The following is a 19,104-nucleotide window of genomic DNA, read 5'->3' as shown; positions in this document are numbered from 1 at the left end:
CCATGATCGATCGTATAGTCAGGGTGAAATATTAGTATTGTAGCACTTGTGTACTCCTGAGGATTTTCCAACGAATTCCACAATATATGATGCTTTGTTATGTACAAAAATATTCCTAAGATTTTGGATGGAAAGTCAAATTATGGAAGAAAATCCTGCACCATAAAAGGAACCAACGAAAAAGAGAAATTGGAAAAACAAAAGAAATGAAGAAGACGGAAAATGCGTAACTACCAATTTCCTTTCCCGCAAAAAAAATCCATTTCTTCTTATTCAAGAAACACGGTGTGGGATAAATGAATCACATTCCAGGCACCTTGCTGAACAAACCCCACCTAAACCCTATCTTCTATGCTGCCACTTTGCTCCATGGCCCTCCTCGCCGCCGGCCACCGTGCCTCCGTTGTCATCCGCCCAAGGGCCGCGGCTGTGACGTTCTCCTCGACCAAGCGGAGCTCCTCCTCCTTCTCCCGAAAGCTTCAGGAGAGGACCAGAAGATAGATGTGAGGCCCACAAGCCTAGGAGGCATGACCTACCCCCTGGCCGTGGCATTCAGGCTTGTGGGGCCATGCAGCTCCGTTTGACCTAATTTCTGGCCTATAAATTCACATATATGCCAAAACCCTTGGATCGAGACCAGAAATAATTGTATCGCTACTACAAGGCTCTGTTCCGAAGCGATCCAATCTGGATGCCTTTTTCGGCACTCTACAGGAGGGGGAACCCATCCACAGAGGCATCTTCGTCAAACTTGCTGCCTTCATGGTGACGTGCGAGTAGTTCATCCTCGGGGTTGAGGGTTTTACCAGTAGTTATGTGTTTGATCTCTCTCTCATGTTCTTGATGTATTCTGATCAAAGTTTAAAATCGCGGGCGAATCTAAGCGATCGCGCCGCTATCGCGGATCTGGAACCACCCCGCGATTTGCTGCCTTCCCAAAATCGCGGGAGATCGCGTCGCTATCGTGGGCGATTGCGCCGTTTCTTCCTTACCTGTCGCGGCAAAAATTCTGGCCGCGATTCCCTCTCGCCCGCGATCTTAAACTTTGATTCTGATGTTGATTGTATCATGAGCTTTATTAATAATTGGATCTTATGATGTTCATCTCCCTTTATTCCTTTTGTGGTGAATTGAGTCTTGATCTTTGAAGTTTCTTTATGTTGAATTGAGTATTTTGGATTTGAGATCACTAGATGTGTGTCTAGTAATTAACTTGTGGATACCGCCCTGACAATGAGGTAATCTAGGCATAAAGGTTGAACGATATGTATGATATGATGTTGTCGTAGTACGATCTCCGCGACTATTCGTGAAACTTTGGGGGTGGTTCAATATATTGATTGGAAAGGCAACTTCAAGGTGGTTTGCTACCTACGCATTTCATCATATTTTCTCCGATAGAATAGAAACTTCGGAGTGATTCTTTGTGGCACCTTGAGGTATTATCATGTGGTTTAGTTATGTTAGTGATGTCGAGAGATTGCACTAGTAAAGTATGAATCCTATGACTTATTTTCAAGTATTGAGACACCGATTTTACTCACTTCCATTACCTGCTACCTTGCTATTTTTGTTTATTCAGATTATAAAAAGCTATTTCTACTATTCATATATTACATATATATCACCCTCTCTTCGCTGAAGTCGTGCACTTATACAATTGGGTGTATTGAAGATACAAGATATTTGATTGCGGAGTTGTTTGAGAGAGAACCACCTCCTTCCTACACCTCTCGCGGATTGGTAAATCTTAGGTCATCCATTTGAGAAAAAATTACTACTGTTCTACAAAACTCTCCACTCTACTCTTGAGTCCTCAACAAAGTCTACAAGAAGAAAGTTGCGCAGTAGACATTAAGCTTCTTCATGATTACATTGAATGCATTCTAACCATTTATTATGTGTGAATTTGAATTAAAATGTAAATTTCCAAACTTGTGGATTTGAAAGTATGATGAATGACATGTGTTTGATACAAAGAAATTGAGTTGTTTTTTATGGCAATTGGTTTTGTACATGTATGTATTCACTAGTGGAGAGAGAAATAGCAAAAAACAAATTATATGGATAGGTTTATAGAGGGACTGCTGCAGCTGCACACCTTTCTCTTTCAATAAATTTTAGACCTGAATATCTAGTGAGCGTCACAATTTTTGGCATGAAAGATCAAACATCTTTTATGGAAAATTATATTTGTTGAGGGTGACAAGTTTAATTAGCGAGGCAAGTCCGTCTCAGTTTATTGTTTTGCCAAAAAATCTGACTCAGTTTATTGGTTTGCCAAAAAATCCGTCTCAGTTTAGGCATGAAAAATCAAACGTTTTGCAAAACAATTACCATCTCTAAATATCTGACATCAGATGTCTAGCATTTCTGTAAAAATATTAGAGGAGCCTCTAAACACACTTATTGGGAGAGTTTTTTCTAGAACACGCTGGAGATGCTCTAAACTCCTTGAAAATACTTTTTTTTATTAAAAAAACCATCTGAAAAAACTCTTTCCTGTTGATGAAGGAACACTCCTCTGGCCCCTCCGCCGCTGCGCTCCGCGCCAAGTCCGACTCCCTCCGCGCCGCCACGCACGACGGCGAGATTGTCGGCGTCCTCAACTCCGTGATCCAGTCCCACCACCGCGACCTGGTACGTCCGTCCGCCGCCCATCGAGTTCCCCAATCTGCTGGTACTCCAGGAGGGGCGGTTTCTAGGTGATTTTGGTATCCGATTCGTTTATTCTTCCGGTCCTGCTTATAAACTAAGGGTCAGACTATATCACATCTAGTCTATATCACATCTAAGTTGACATAAACACTCTTTATGATCTTTTTTGTTTGTTTGTTTGTTGGTCTCGAATTGTTTGTTTGTCGAGATCTCGTGTTAGTAGGAAGCGACGGAGACTCGTTTGATGCTCACGCCCTTCCCTAGCGGGCTGTGGCCCATTGGCAGCTAGGTTGTTATAGGTTTTTTGCTACAGATTTTTTGCTAGGCCGCGTTTTAGAATGCTACAGGTCGCTAGGTCGCTAGGTCGCACAGGTTCTTTTTTTGAGGGAAGTCACTACAGGCTGCTACACATGCATTGCTAGGTAGCTACAGGTTGCTTGCTAGCTCATTTTTTTTGCGGGCGTTGTTAGCTCTTTTTTCCTCACGAACATCTAGAAAAGTTTGCGAATTTTAAAACATTGACTGTTGACCAACAAACGTTGACTTTAAAAAACCATAAATTTGCAAAGTGTTCATTAAAATAAAAATATAATGAATTTTAAAAAGTTCATAATTTTTTCAAAAGTTCACAACTTGAGAAGGTTCGTAATTTGAAAAAAGTTCACAAAAAAAGTTCTTAAAAATTAACGAATTTGAAAAAAGTCACGACTTGGCAAATGACGTAATTTGAGGGGAAAAGTGAAAATTAAAAATTTCATGAATTTAAAAATGTTAACATTTTTTGGAAAAAGAGTTCACAATAGGGTTCAAGAAATTTGTAAAAATTTCATGAATTAAAAAAACAAATTTGGAAAAAGTTCATGCAACTGAAAAAAGATGAAAAGAAAGGGAAAAAATGAGGAAGTTGATCAAACCCGTGCCGAAAAAACTGCCCGAAAATAATTACTCTGTTTGTGAGAGCATTCAACTCTGTGAAGATGACAGCAAGAAAAATCATGGCATTATATCATTTCATTCGTATAATGCTCCACTCCCTTACGCAGAGGAATATGTACTAATATGAGGGTGCCGTTGAGGAAGGAAAACAACAAGAAGGAAATGATGATGGTCCTGGACAACTCTAGGGGGGAGGCAGGTTGTTGGCTCAAGATTCTACTACAAAAATCAAAGTAGATTCAAGAAACACAAACAATGTTCTATGCATCTTCTAGTCTGATGGGCACTTAGGGGAACAATATGATCTCTACGGTGACTGTCTTAGTTTTGACATGACTTACAAAACAAACAAATACAATCTCCCCTTCTCTCCCTTAATTTGTTGGAATAATTGGTCATGGTCAGAATTGCTTGTTTGCATGTGCAAGAGTTTAAAATGAAAGTATTGTTGGAAAATCATGTAGCAAAATCGCCCTTGGTGCTCTGATTGCTTGGCCATTGCTTTTCTCTCTACAACAACGACGCGGTTGACCTCTCCTGTATTTTAGTTTGAAAATAAAGGACAACAAAAAAGCATGAGTGTCGCATATTTCTGTAGGCTTCGTGCCCACGTCTCACTGCAACAGCACTGTTGAAAAAAAATCGAATTTGTGCTCCCAATTAGTCAGCAAACATAATTTGTGGCCTGAAATTCCTACAACAGGCCAGTTGCATCCTCCCTTGTGAGGAAAACCTACGGGCCGATTGCGAGTCGAGGGTGTGGCTTGCTACTCGAATGAAAACAACTACACGCCCAATTTGCGAGTCGAGTGGGGACACATAAATGTGATAACAACAACAAAAAATGGGCCCCAGTTGCGAGTCAAGGGTGGACATGCAACTGTGATAACAACAACAACAACAACAACAAAATGGGCGCAATTGCGAGTTGAGGGTAAACTTGCAACTGGGACAAAAATAACTACGTGTCGAGGGTGGGCTTGAAATTGGGAAGAAAACAACCACAGAGGCCCAGTTATGATAGACTAGCATGGGCTTGCAACTTGCAGTAGAAAATACAACAAACAATTATGTGCTCAGCTGCATGTCGAGGGTGGACTTGCAACTGGGACGTAAACAATTATGAGCCCAATTGCGAGTCAAGGGTGAGATTGCAACTAATGAAACACAACTACATGCTTGGTTGCGAGTCGACGATGGACTTGTAACTGAGACAAAAACAACTACGTGGTTCAGCTGCGGGTCGAGGCTAGTCTTGCAACTAGGATGAAAATAACTATGGGGCTAGTTGTGGGTCGATGTTGGGCTTGCAAGTGGGACACAACACCTATAGGGCAGGTTGCGGAGTTGGGGTGTGGACTTGCAACCGAGACAAAAAGACAACTACGAGAGTAGTAGTATGACTATGATGGGCTTGCAGCTAACACAAAACAAAGAAAAAACTATGGGCCTTGTTGTGAGTCGAGGGTGGACTTACAACTAGGGAAAAACAACAACGAACCTAGGTGCTAGTCGAGGGTGGAATTGTAACTGGGACAACATAAGAACTACGAGCGCAATTCCGAGTCGAGTGTGGACTTGCAACTGAGATGAAAAACATATTACCGGACCAGTTGCGAGTCGAGGGTGAGCTTGCAACTAGGACAAAACACAGCCCTCAGTTGCGAGTGGAGGGGTAGCTTGCAACTCAGACAACTATGAGTTCAGTTGCGTGTCAAGTGTGGACTTGCAACTGGGACAACTACGAAACTATGAGCCCAGTAGTGACTCAAGGGTCAAGTTGCAACCGGAATTAAACAAGTTATATGGTTACAATTGCAAGTCAAGGGTGAACTTGCAACTGGGACAAAAAAACAAAACACATGCACCCGTTATGAGTTGAGGGGTGGACATGCAACTCGGACAACTATGAGCTAGTTGCGAGTCGAGGATGGACTTGCAACTGGGACAAGTACAAAACTACGAACCCAGTTGTGAGTCAAGGGTGGACTTGCAACTGGGACAACATAAAAACTTTGGGCACAGTTGCGAGTTGAGTGTCGACTTGCAACTAAGATAAAAACATACTACCGACCCCGTTGTGAGTCGATGGTGAGCTTGCAACTAGGACGAAAATACATGCTCTAGTTGCAAGTCAAGGGGTGGCTTGCAACTCAGACAACTATGAGTTTAGTTGCTAGTCAAATGTGGACTTGTAACTCAGACAACTAAGGAACTACGAACCCAGTTGCGACTCAAGGGTCGACTTGCAACTAGGATGAAACATGTTATGGGTCCAGTTGTGTGTCAAGGATGGACTTGCAACTGGGATGAAAAACAGAACACATGCACTAGTTGCGATTCGCGGGTGGACAACTACGAGCCCAATTGCGAGTCGAGGATGGACTTGCAACTGGAACAACTATAAAATTACGAGCCTAGTCGTGATTCAAGGTTCGACTTGCAACTAGGATGAAACAAACTACAGGACGAGTTACGAATCAATGGTGGACCTGCAACTGGCCAAAAAAGTCAACTCTTAGTTGTAAGAAATGGTGGACTTACAATTGACATGAAAAAGTGATACTCGGTTGCAACTTGAGGATGAACTTGCAGCAAATGCAAAAAAGTAAGGACCAGTTACAATTCAAAAGAAACATCGTGACTAGTGGCAAGTCGAGGGTGGACATACAACTAGAGACGAAAAATGCAAGTTGTGAGTTGAGGATGGACTTACAACTAGGACAACTACAAACTATGAGACCAGTTGTGAGTCAAGGTTCGACTTACAACTGGGATAAAAGAAGCTACAGACCTAATTGTGAGTCAAGGATGGACTTGCAACTAGGATGAAAGACAAAAACACAGGCCCAGTTGCGAGTCAAGGGTGGGCTTGCAACTGGGATAAAAAAATACAGGCCTAGTTGCGAGTCGAGGGTGCACCTGTAACTGAGACAAGTATATAAAACTATGATACGAGTTGCGAGTTGAGGTTGGACTTGCAACTGGGATGAAAAACAAACACATCCCAGTTGCGATTCGAGGGTAGACTTGCAACTGGGGAATCAACAAACTATGGGACCAGTTGCGAGTCGAGGGTGGACTTGCAACTGGGACAACAACAAATTATGATCCCAGTTGCGAGTCGAGGATGGACTTGCAATTAAGACAACTATGAAACAGATGACCCAGTTGTGTCAACTTGCAACTAGGATGAAACAAACTACGGTCCCAGTTGCGAGTCAAGGGTGGACTTGCAACTGGGATGAAAAACAAAACAAGTGCCTAGTTGCAGGTCGAGGGTCAGCTTGCAATTGGGAGAAGTAATGAACCCAATTGGCGAGTTAAAGACGGATTTGCAATTGGGACAACTACGAAACTACAAGCCCAGTTGTGAGTCAAGGGTCGACTTGCAACTAGGATGAAACAAACTACAATTCAAGTTGCAAGTCAATTGTGGACTTGCAAGTGAGATGAAAGACAAAACACAGGCCCAGTTGCGAGTCAAAAGGTGGGCTTGCAACTCGGAGGGGTGGGCTTGCACCTCGGACGACTACGAGCCCAATTGCGAGTCAAGAGTGGACATGCAACTGAGACAACTACGAAACTACGAGGCCAGTTGCGAGTTAAGGGACGATTGGCAACTCGAATGAAACAAGCTATGAGCCAGTTGCAATCAAAAGGTAGACTTGCAACTGGGATGAAAAGCAAAACACATGCTCTAGTTGTGAGTAGAGGGTGGGCTTGCAACTTGGACAACTATGAGTCCAGTTATGAGTCTAGGGGGACTTGGAACTGGGACAGCTACGAAACTACGAGCCAGTTGCGAGTCAAGGGTCGACTTGCAACTTGGATGAAACAAGCTATGTGCCCAGTTGCGAGTCAAGGCTGGACTTGCAACTGGGATGAAAAATAAAAACACATGCTCCAGTTGTGGGTCGGGAGTGGGCTTGCAAGTCTGACAATTACGAGCCTAATTGCGAGTCAAGGGTCGACTTGCAACTAGGATGAGACAAACTACATGCCAAGTTGCGTGTCAATAGTGGACCTGCAACTGGGATGAAAAATAAAAACACATGCTCTAGTTGCGAGTCGATGGTAGACTTGCACCTGGGACAACTACGAAACTACGGGCCCAGTTGCGACTCAATGGTCGACTTTGTAACTAGGATGAAACAAACTACATGCGAGTTGTATGTCAAGGGTGGACCTATAACTGGGATGAAAAATAAAACATAGGAAAAATAACCGCGGTCAAAGATCGATCAGTGAGAAGATGGGGAATAAGCTTCATAGTCGAGCCCCCCAAACACCAACATATATAGGCCCATGTGAAAATAAATGCGAGAACATGAGACACAAAATAAACGGGACAAGAGGACGCGCGACAAACAAGAACAAGCTGACGGCATGATCGAGTTTGCGTGAACATTAAAGCAAAAAAATCAGACAGTTATAGACTTAGATGAGCTAAAACTTATCTAGATTAGATTTAGCAAATCTGAAATAAAAAATCTAGTTACACTCCTCTCTAGCTACACGGTCAAACCAAAATAAAAGAAAACAGAGAACAAAAAGACATGTGTCCTTGCACAAAAAGGCTAAGCCCACAAAAAAAAAATCAATACGCAAGACATAATAATGGCCCACTAAAAAAATATCATATCATGTCTCATTGCTTCACGAAGGACAAACAAAAAACACGACGCAAGGACAACGAGCATGACTTGGAAGCATGTGTATCTAACGGTATATGAATTAGATGAAAAATTGTTAACTCTCATTTAGATAATAATTAACAAACCAATCTGAAATTAGACCTCAGACCGTGCTGCGAAAACGGCCTAACAGAAGACACACGCGCGAAAAGGTCGACAAATAGATATCAAACACACAACGTGACACAGAACGTGTGTGACAAAATAACATGCAATCAAGATTTGCACGACATTTAAAGCAAACATATGGCAGAATGAAAACAAGTTCATGAATTTTAAACAAATAAATAAAGAATAAAAGGAAAAAATAAAGGAAAAGGTGAAAATAAAAAATATAAATACAAAAAAATCATGAATAAAAGTGTATAATTTAAAACAAAATAATGAAATAAAAAACAAAAAAAGGAAAATAAAACAGAAACGAAAAAGAAAAACAAATACTGGGAGTCAAATGGGGAAAAACGAGAGGATTGTAAAACTGCAAGCTGATCCTAAGCTCACGTCACTACTGGCCGGCTCTGTGCACGATAATAGACGATAATAGACTAGAACAATTTCTGGGAAAATGAACGACAAAACACATGGGCTGAACAAACATACGGCCTAACACACACACAAGGCCGGCGGAACACATGGGCCTGAACAAACACACAGACAAACACAGACATACGTGCGTAAATCGCGAAAGAAACCAACACAGTGCTAAAACAAGGAATCGTGATTATTGTATCCAACGGTTGTGGATTTAGATATAAGATAGTTATTTCACATCTAGATGTGAAATAGCAAACCTGATAAACTAATCATGTGCAGGGGCGAACGCATGTACAGGGTTGTGGGGGCAAATGCCCCCACTCGAATTTTTGGCCCTCTCATACTGGGCCTCTACTCTAGAGCTTTGCCCCCTCTCAGCCCGCTGTCTTTGCCCCCACTTGTTTGTTTTTTCTGGTTCTCTTTCGAAAGCCCATACTCTCAGAGACAACCAGCCCACCTAGGCAATGGCCTTGTCACATACGAACATCCATCAACCATCACGCATGCATACACGAACGTATTACTTTGCACGAAGCGGCGTCTTTGACAGTTTCGTGAATCACACGAACTAAGACCTGAGCCCTAGCTAAATGAAACTCGCCGCTCTAGGACTGCTCTAGGACTATCGGAGGTGATTGAACAAGCCGCTCGGCAAGACCGATCCGACTCTATCACCCTAGATATATTGATTCGGCTGCGCACAGTGACACATACCATACCAACAGCCGAATTTATTTTGGTGGCCATGTGGTTCATTTGGTGGCAAAGAAGGCAACATACAAGAGGGGAGACAGTATAGACACCGAATCAAACAGCTATTTCTATTCAAGTACTTGCCACAAATTTTGTTCGTGCTCATTCACCAAACCAGCCTATACGTAGGATTGATCATGTATGGAAGAAGCCAAGTGCGGGAGTTGTAAAAATCAATGTCGATGCATCATTTCATGAGGATAAGTTCACAGGAGCTTGCGGAGCTGTTGCACGAGATGACCATGGCAAATTTCTGGGGGCAACAACTCATGTCCTACCACATGTGTCTAGTGCAGGTTCAGCTGAATTATTTGCTATTCGATGTGGTCTGTACCTAGCAGCGAAACTGGGTTGTATGAAGCTTATCATCGAGTTTGATAGTTTGACTGCGCTGGAGGCCATATCTGATCCTAATGCCTACATGGGAGTGGATGTCCCAATCATAGCAGAATGCTCCCTCATGTCAATGGATTATGCTTCTATCAGTTTTGATTATTGTACTAGAGAGGCAAACTTGATAGCGGATGGTTTAGCAAAGCACTGTTTCAGCATTAGTACATCAGAAGAGTGGGAGACCATCGTCCCTGACTTTATTCTCCACCATTATGTAAACGATCTTGCTGTTATTTGAGGAATACAGTTATTACGCTCAAAAAAAAAAAATGAAACTCGCCGCCTGCCGCCCAGACAAAACGCGATGCGCCCTTCCAAGCGCATCTCCCTTCTCCGGCAATCGCCTTGGATCTGCGTTGTGCAGGCTGGCCGGCCGGCCGGCTTGCGGATCTATGGCCCTTGCAATTTGTATCTGGGACGCTGTTTCTGCGCGATCGAGGTAAGTCCTAGGGCATGTTCATCTTTTCTAGATTCAGTTCAAATTTCTAAATTGTTGTTCTTTTTCGATTTCCATGTTAGTAATTGAATGAGTTCTATTTAGGATATCTACTCTGTACAGCATACCAATTGATAATCAGGTTGATTGATTCTAGCATCATGGAATATTTTTTTACAAAATAAGTTTGAGTATGCGAGAGTGGAATAAATCTATAGGGACTATCTGCCTTCATGTATGATATTTTATTTAATGCCTCAACTTTGTGATTGGCAAGGGAGCTAATGGAGGTTTCTCTTAGGTTCCTCCGAATCCATCTAAAAGTAAGAGAATATACAGATTTCAATCGCAATCATCATAACAAATTAGGAGATAGTACTTTGCATGGGGAACTTATGAGCCTTATGCATCCAAATTTCAACCTAGAATGATTGAAAAAACCTCCCCCATCCATTGAGATTGTTCTCGCTCTGAAGTTCAGGAATATTGCTTTACGTAAGAAGATGTGAGTGATGATTCTTTTCTGAGTCATAGCCTCATTTGCTTTGCAGAAGTGAAATCTTGGATACCATCCCTAATGAATGATAGTTAAAGCTTCCATGGAAAAAATTGTTGTGCGATGAAATGGAGGGGAGGTAATGGGCTTAAATGTATTTATTTATTCATGTTTAAATTCTACCTTTTTGCCTGTGAATTCTCCCTTGTTTTGAACATGTACCTTTTCTCTTACGGATTGAAGGCTAGAAATTTTGTTCAAGAAGATTAGGAACAACATATTGCTATTTTTCAAGTCACTGTGTCTTAAATGGTTAGTTTACTTTGACTTTGCAACAAACTTGTCGTAGTTATGTGTGTGCAGAAATTATATTGTAAGGAAATATATATTTTTGCTTATTATTCTTAGTCACTATACATGCTTGTGTGGTTGTGTGGTTACTTTTTAAACTGATCTAACCATTAGTTTGTACACATCTCTCCGTAAAACAAAGTTCACTACACATCTTTGCCCCCTCTCAGTTTTCATCCTGGATCCGCCCCTGATCATGTGCGATTATTCTTCTGGGTAGTATAGATTTCGGCGCCGCTGCTCCTGAGATTGATCTCCTTAGTTTAGTGGCTGCACAATTTTTGGTCCAACTAGGTAGGAAACGTGCCCTGGCACTAGCAGTGTTAGGCATGATATTGATATTTACTACTTATTCAGCAAGTGAGGCAGGTGGATGATCAGAAATTTCACAACTTGGGGTAGGATACACGCCTTGACATGATAAGTAGATATAATCTCAACCACTTAGCTTGTGAGCAGATTTAATTTAATCTCATTCTAAGTGCATTGAACAGGTCAGCAATTGGGCCTTTTACATTGAGCAAACTATTCAAAGATGATGCAACCGTCTAAACCATGTTCGTGTAGTATGTTCATGCATCAGTTTGTTTGTGCTGGAGCATATCAGCAAGATCAATCTAAAATCTCCCTCCGCCCCTTAATAGATAGCGTATACACTCAGTTAAAAGATCAATTATTTCTACGTTTGACCAAATACATGTAGAGCTTCAGACACCACTCCAAAATTAAAATAGAACTCGTGGGACATTGGATCATGCAGAGATTTAAATTTTCTTCTAATTAGTAGTGTTTTAGCATTTGCTGTTTGCTTCTTATCTGTATGAAACTTCTTATCCTTCAATAAAAAGGAAATATTACCATCATTGCATTATGTAGTTTGATATCGGGAGTTTCTTTTCAGCTAATACTGCCGACCGGCATTTAACGATACTGTAAAAGTAGCATAAATCGTATTTAAGTGATATCCGGTCTCCTGAAAGAAATCTTTCTGCACATCCGTTTTTGGAAAGCATCCAAGGAAACACAGCCGATGAAGCTAACAGTCGATGACGAGTTTAACATATAAAAATTATTCAGATAGCAAATTGATTAGTTTCACTGGGTATTCTTTACCAACGAACTGCTCCAGGATCAATTGAGATTCATGTAGGTTTGAAAATAAAGCAACACCGGTATACTAGACTGCACATGATGGGAATAATTATTACTATGAATACCTTCTCTATGCACATAGAACAGGGGAGCAAACAAGTCTGGTAATTGTAGCCTGCGGAGTTCGGGTCAATAGCTCCTGTGCGACGTTTTTGAGGTGAATTGGCAAGAGTGCAACGTTGTTCGAGCGAATGGCTGTGGTGCGACAATTTTGAGCAGGTAAATAGCCCACGCACGACATGGCTGTTAAATGTGGTTAAATTGGTCGTCAACCAAGCCCGCCCGTTTATGTTAGGACATGTGGGTCCAACTTAATTGTTCCTCAAAACAGCTGACCGTGTCCTGCCGCCCGACCGTGCCAGGCCCGCCACTCTGCCCCCTTCTTCTCCGGTGGCGGCGGATCTTGCGTTCTCGGTGGCGGCGACGGAGCCCTCGTTCTCAACGGCGGCGGAGCCTTCGTCCTCAGAAAATGGTGAGTGAATTCAAACCCTAATCGCCCTCCCGTTCCTCTCTCCGGCCCGTAGATCTCAGTTCTTTCCTCTGTTTTCGCTTGCGGAATCGATAGGTTGTGAGGGGAGCCCGTGGGCATACTGAGATGGAGCTGCCAGATTCAACTTCGAATAGGTAATGCGCCTCTCTCCGATCCAATTTTGCATGCAATTAGGGGGTGTCCTCGTTTGCTCTTTCTCACGGGATCACACTGTCCGCCACTGACAGAGGGGATGCTGCCACTCGGACCTTCGAATTGACAGTCAATTTCTTTCCATCAAAGGCAAAATTAGTTGATGGTAGCATACAGAACATTGAGAGAGACACTATTGTTAAATGGGAGGTTGAGTTTACAGAGATTGATCCACAAGTTCTACAGAACATGGGAGAGATGGCAGTGAAGAAATGAGTGGAAAAAATTGAGGAGAATATTGTTTGGGGTCCAGAGCAAGAAGTATCACTGTTGCGGTTTGATGATTGAAAATGAGAGTATGTGAGAATAGAAGATGGTGAACGGATTGTTGAAGAAATCAATCGGCAAAATGGCTGGACAAGCAAACGGGCTAATTTTTTTGCTGAGCTCGTTGATCTGAACATTTTTTCGAAGGTTGGATATGTGCCATCACAATTGGCTACGCAGATGGTAGATGATGATTGGGCTACACAAAGGCCATTGATTCCTATGTGTACTGAACTATAGTAATACCCGAAGAGGGACAGGTGACTGGAACTGAAACTGAAACTGCATCAACTGTTGATTGGAATGTAGTTGAATTAGATGAGCCTACTGATTTGGTCATTGCACCAATGCCTGACATTGAGATGGCCAAACTTTTTGGCATTTCAGTCGATGACAGAGATAAGCAGGAGAGGGGTGAATCTAGTTTGCCTGCTAATGCTGATGAAGAAGTAGATGGACAGTTGATGGAACAAGCTGCAGATGAGGTAGATGATGCACATGATGATGACCTGGTGCATGTGTATGACAAAGAAAACCCTATCATTGAAGTAGGCAAGTTGTTCCCAAGCATGAAGGAGTTTTGGATGTGTTTCAAGACTTATGCAGTGAAACATGAGTTTGATGCCAAGACTGTTTGGACTGATAGAAAGAAGTTTTATGCGAGGTGCATAGGATTTGATGGTAGTGTGAAGCCTTGCAAGTGGTACATATCTGCTAGACTGCAACCTGATGGAAGTACTGTCAGGGTTAACCAAATCCCCAATCAATTTACTTCTATTACAAGTTCACAGAGAATATCAACCATGACATCACAACTTTCGGTTGCAGAAAAGTGTTGGGTTTCGTAGTAATTTCAAAAATTTTCCTACGCACACACAAGATCATGTGATGCATAGCAACGAGAGGGGAGAGTGTTGTCTACGTACCCAACGCAGACCGACTGCGGAAGCGATGACACAACGTAGAGGAAGTAGTCGTACGTCTTCACGATCCAACCGATCAAGCACCGAAACTACGGCACCTCTGAGTTCGAGCACACGTTCAGCTCGATGACGATCCCCGGACTCCGATCCAGCAAAGTGTCGGGGAAGAGTTCCGTAAGCACGATGGCGTGGTGACGATCTTGATGTACTACAGCAGCAGGGCTTCACCTAAACTCCGCTACAGTATTATCGAGGACTATGGTGGCAGGGGGCACCGCACACGGCTAAGGAATAGATCACGTGGATCAACTTGTGTGTTCTAGGGTGCCTCTGCCTCAGTATATAAAGGACTAGGAGGGGGGGAGGCTGGCCGGCCATAGGAGGCGCGCCACGAGAGTCCTACTCCCTCTGGGAGTAGGATCCCCCCCCCCCAATCCTAGTTGGAATAGGATTCGCGGAGGGGGAAAAGAGAGAGAGGGGGCCGGCCACCTCTCCTAGTCCTAATAGGACTAGGGGAAGGGGGTGGCGCATAGCCCATGTAGGGCTGCCTCTTCTCTTTTCCACTAAGGCCCATCATGGCCCATTTAGCTCCCGGGGGGTTCCGGTAACCTTCCCGGTACTCCGGTAAAATCCCGATTTCACCCGGAACACTTCCGATATCCAAACATAGGTTTCCAATATATCAATCTTTATGTCTCGACCATTTTGAGACTCCTCGTCATGTCCGTGATCACATCCGGGACTCCAAACAACCTTCGGTACATCAAAATGCATAACTCATAATATAACTGTCATCGCAACCTTAAGCGTGCGGACCCTACGGGTTCGAGAACAATGTAGACATGACCGAGACACGTCTCCGGTCAATAACCAATAGCGGGACCTAGATGCCCATATTGGCTCCTACATATTCTACGAAGATCTTTATCGGTCAGACCGCATAACAACATACGTTTGTTCCCTTTGTCATCGGTATGTTACTTGCCCGAGATTCGATCGTCGGTATACCAATACCTAGTTCAATCTCGTTACCGGCAAGTCTCTTTACTCGTTCTGTAATACATCATCCCGCAACTAACTCATTTAGTTGCAATGCTTTCAAGGCTTTAATTGATGTGCATTACCGAGAGGGCCCAGAGATACCTCTCCGAATATCGGAGTGACAAAACCTAATCTCGAAATACGCCAACCCAACATCTACCTTTGGAGACACCTGTAATGCTCCTTTATAATCACCCAGTTACGTTGTGACGTTTGGTAGCACCCAAAGTGTTCCTCCGGCAAACGGGAGTTGCATAATCTCATAGTTATAGGAACATGTATAAGTTATGAAGAAAGCAATAGCAACATACTAAATGATCGGGTGCTAAGCTACTGGAATGGGTCATGTCAATCAGATCATTCAACTAATGATGTGACCTCGTTAATCAAATAACAACTCATTGTTCATGGTTAGGAAACATAACCATCTTTGATTAACGAGCTAGTCAAGTAGAGGCATACTAGTGACACTTTGTTTGTCTATGTATTCACACATGTATTATGTTTCCGGTTAATACAATTCTAGCATGAATAATAAACATTTATCATGATTATAAGGAAATAAATAATAACTTTATTATTGCCTCTAGGGCATATTTCCTTCAGTCTCCCACTTGCACTAGAGTCAATAATCTAGATTACACCGTAATGATTCTAACACCCATGGAGCCTTGGTGCTGATCATGTTTTGCTCGTGGAAGAGGCTTAGTCAATGGGTCTGCAACATTCAGATCCGTATGTATCTTGCAAATCTCTATGTCTCCCACCTGGACTAGATCCCGGATGGAATTGAAGCGTCTCTTGATGTGCTTGGTCCTCTTGTGAAATCTGGATTCCTTTGCCAAGGCAATTGCACCAGTATTGTCACAAAAGATTTTCATTGGACCCGATGCACTAGGTATGACACCTAGATCGGATATGAACTCCTTCATCCAGACTCCTTCATTTGCTGCTTCCGAAGCAGCTATGTACTCCGCTTCACATGTAGATCCCGCTACGACGCTTTGTTTAGAACTGCACCAACTGACAGCTCCACCATTTAATGTAAACACGTATCCGGTTTGCGATTTAGAATCGTCCGGATCAGTGTCAAAGCTTGCATCAACGTAACCTTTTACGACGAGCTCTTTGTCACCTCCATATACGAGAAGCATATCCTTAGTCCTTTTCAGGTATTTTAGGATGTTCTTGACCGCTGTCCAGTGATCCACTCCTGGATTACTTTGGTACCTCCCTGCTAGACTTATAGCAAGGCACACATCAGGTCTGGTACACAGCATTGCATACATGATAGATCCTATTGCTGATGCATAGGGAACATCTTTCATATTCTCTCTATCTTCTGCAGTGGTCGGGCATTGAGTCTTACTCAATTTCACACCTAGTAACACAGGCAAGAATCCTTTCTTTGCTTGATCCATTTTGAACTTCTTCAAAATTTTGTCAAGGTATGTTGTTTGTGAAAGTCCAATTAAGCGTCTTGATCTATCTCTATAGATCTTAATGCCTAATATGTAAGCAGCTTCATCGAGGTATTTCATTAAAAAACTCTTATTCAAGTATCCCTTTATGCTATCCAGAAATTCTATATCATTTCCAATTAACAATATGTCATCCACATATAATATCAGAAATGCTACAGAGCTCCCACTCACTTTCTTGTAAATACAGGCTTCTCCAAAAGTCTGTATAAAACCAAATGCTTTGATCACACTATCAAAACGTTTATTCCAACTCCGAGAGGCTTGCACCAGTCCATAAATGGATCGCTGGAGCTTGCACACTTTGTTAGCTCCCTTTGGATCGACAAAACCTTCTGGTTGCATCATATACAATTCTTCTTCCAGAAATCCATTCAGGAATGCAGTTTTAACATCCATCTGCCAGATTTCATAATCATAAAATGTGGCAATTGCTAACATGATTCGGACAGACTTAAGCATCGCTACGGGTGAGAAGGTCTCATCGTAGTCAATCCCTTGAACTTGCCGGAAACCTTTTGCCACAAGTCGAGCTTTGTAGACAGTAATATTACCGTCAGCGTCAGTCTTCTTCTTGAAGATCCATTTATTCTCAATTGCTTGCCGATCAACGGGCAAGTCAACCAAAGTCCACACTTTGTTCTCATACATGGATCCCATCTCAGATTTCATGGCTTCAAGCCACTTTGCGGAATCTGGGCTTACCATTGCTTCTTCATAGTTCGTAGGTTCATCATGATCTAGTAGCATGACTTCCAGAACGGGATTACCGTACCACTCTGGTGCGGATCTTACTCTGGTTGATCTACGAAGTTCAGTAGTATCTTGTTCTGAAGTTTCATGATCATCATCATTAGCTTCCTCACTGACTGGTGTAGGTGTCGCAGAAACAGTTTTCTGTGATGTACTACTTTCCAATAAGGGAGCAGGTACAGTTACCTCGTCAAGTTCTACTTTCCTCCCACTCACTTCTTTCGAGAGAAACTCCTTCTCCAGAAAGTTTCCGAATTTAGCAACAAAAGTCTTGCCTTCGGATCTGTGATAGAAGGTGTATCCAATAGTTTCCTTTGGATATCCTATGAAGACACATTTCTCCGATTTGGGTTCGAGCTTATCAGGTTGAAGCTTTTTCACATAAGCATCGCAGCCCCAAACTTTTAGAAACGACAACTTTGGTTTCTTGCCAAACCACAGTTCATAAGGCGTCGTCTCAACGGATTTTGATGGTGCCCTATTTAACGTGAATGCGACCGTCTCTAGAGCGTATCCCCAAAACGATAGCGGTAAATCAGTAAGAGACATCATAGATCGCACCATATCCAGTAAAGTACGATTACGACGTTCGGACACACCATTACGCTGAGGTGTTACGGGTGGCGTGAGTTGCGAAACTATTCCACAATTTTTCAAATGTACACCAAACTCGTAACTCAAATATTCTCCTCCACGATCAGATCGTAGAAACTTTATTTTCTTGTTACGATGATTTTCAACTTCACTCTGAAATTCTTTGAACTTTTCAAATGTTTCAGACTTATGTTTCATTAAGTAGATATACCCATATCTGCTTAAATCATCTGTGAAGGTGAGAAAATAACGATATCCGCCACGAGCCTCAATATTCATCGGACCACATACATCTGTATGTATGATTTCCAACAAATCTGTTGCTCTCTCCATAGTACCGGAGAACGGCGTTTTGGTCATCTTGCCTATGAGGCACGGTTCGCAAGTACCAAGTGATTCATAATCAAGTGGTTCCAAAAGTCCATCAGAATGGAGTTTCTTCATGCGCTTTATACCGATATGACCTAAACGGCAGTGCCACAAATAAGTTGCACTTTCATTATCAACTCTGCATCTTTTGGCTTCAACATTATGAATATGTGTGTTACTACTATCGAGATCCAACAAGAATAGACCACTCTTCAAGGGTGCATGACCATAAAAGATATTACTCATATAAATAGAACAACCATTATTGTCTGATTTAAATGAATAACCGTCTCGCATCAAACAAGATCCAGATATAATGTTCATGCTTAACGCTGGCACCAAATAACAATTATTTAGGTCTAATACTAATCCCGAAGGTAGATGTAGATGTAGCGTGCCGACTGCGATCACATCGACTTTGGAACCGTTTCCCACACGCATCGTCACCTCGTCCTTAACCAATCTTCGCTTGATCCGTAGTCCTTGTTTCGAGTTGCAAATATTAGCAACAGAACCAGTATCAAATACCCAGGTGCTACTGCGAGCATTAGTAAGGTACACATCAATAACATGTATATCACATATACC

The 19,104-nt window shown here is 42.4% G+C and overlaps 1 protein-coding gene across 1 annotated transcript in view; it reads left to right on the top strand.

Annotated features, from left to right (window-relative positions):
- The first annotated feature begins 369 nt into the window (after nucleotides 1–369).
- The window catches only part of LOC125531197 (uncharacterized protein At2g39795, mitochondrial-like), a 60,446-nt gene continuing 41,711 nt past the window's right edge, over nucleotides 370–19,104 (top strand). Inside the window, exons 1-2 of the mRNA XM_087514690.1 lie at nucleotides 370–429; nucleotides 2,515–2,640. Of these exons, the coding sequence (XP_087370816.1) occupies nucleotides 370–429; nucleotides 2,515–2,640 (186 nt within the window). The remainder of the gene's footprint in view (nucleotides 430–2,514; nucleotides 2,641–19,104) is intronic.

This window comes from Triticum urartu, chromosome 3A, assembly GCF_056163025.1.
Source record: "Triticum urartu cultivar PI428250 chromosome 3A, HENAU_Tu73, whole genome shotgun sequence".
Lineage (NCBI taxonomy): Eukaryota > Viridiplantae > Streptophyta > Magnoliopsida > Poales > Poaceae > Triticum > Triticum urartu.
Note: the sequence above shows the minus strand (reverse complement) of the source record. Positions and strands in the feature narration are given on the sequence as shown.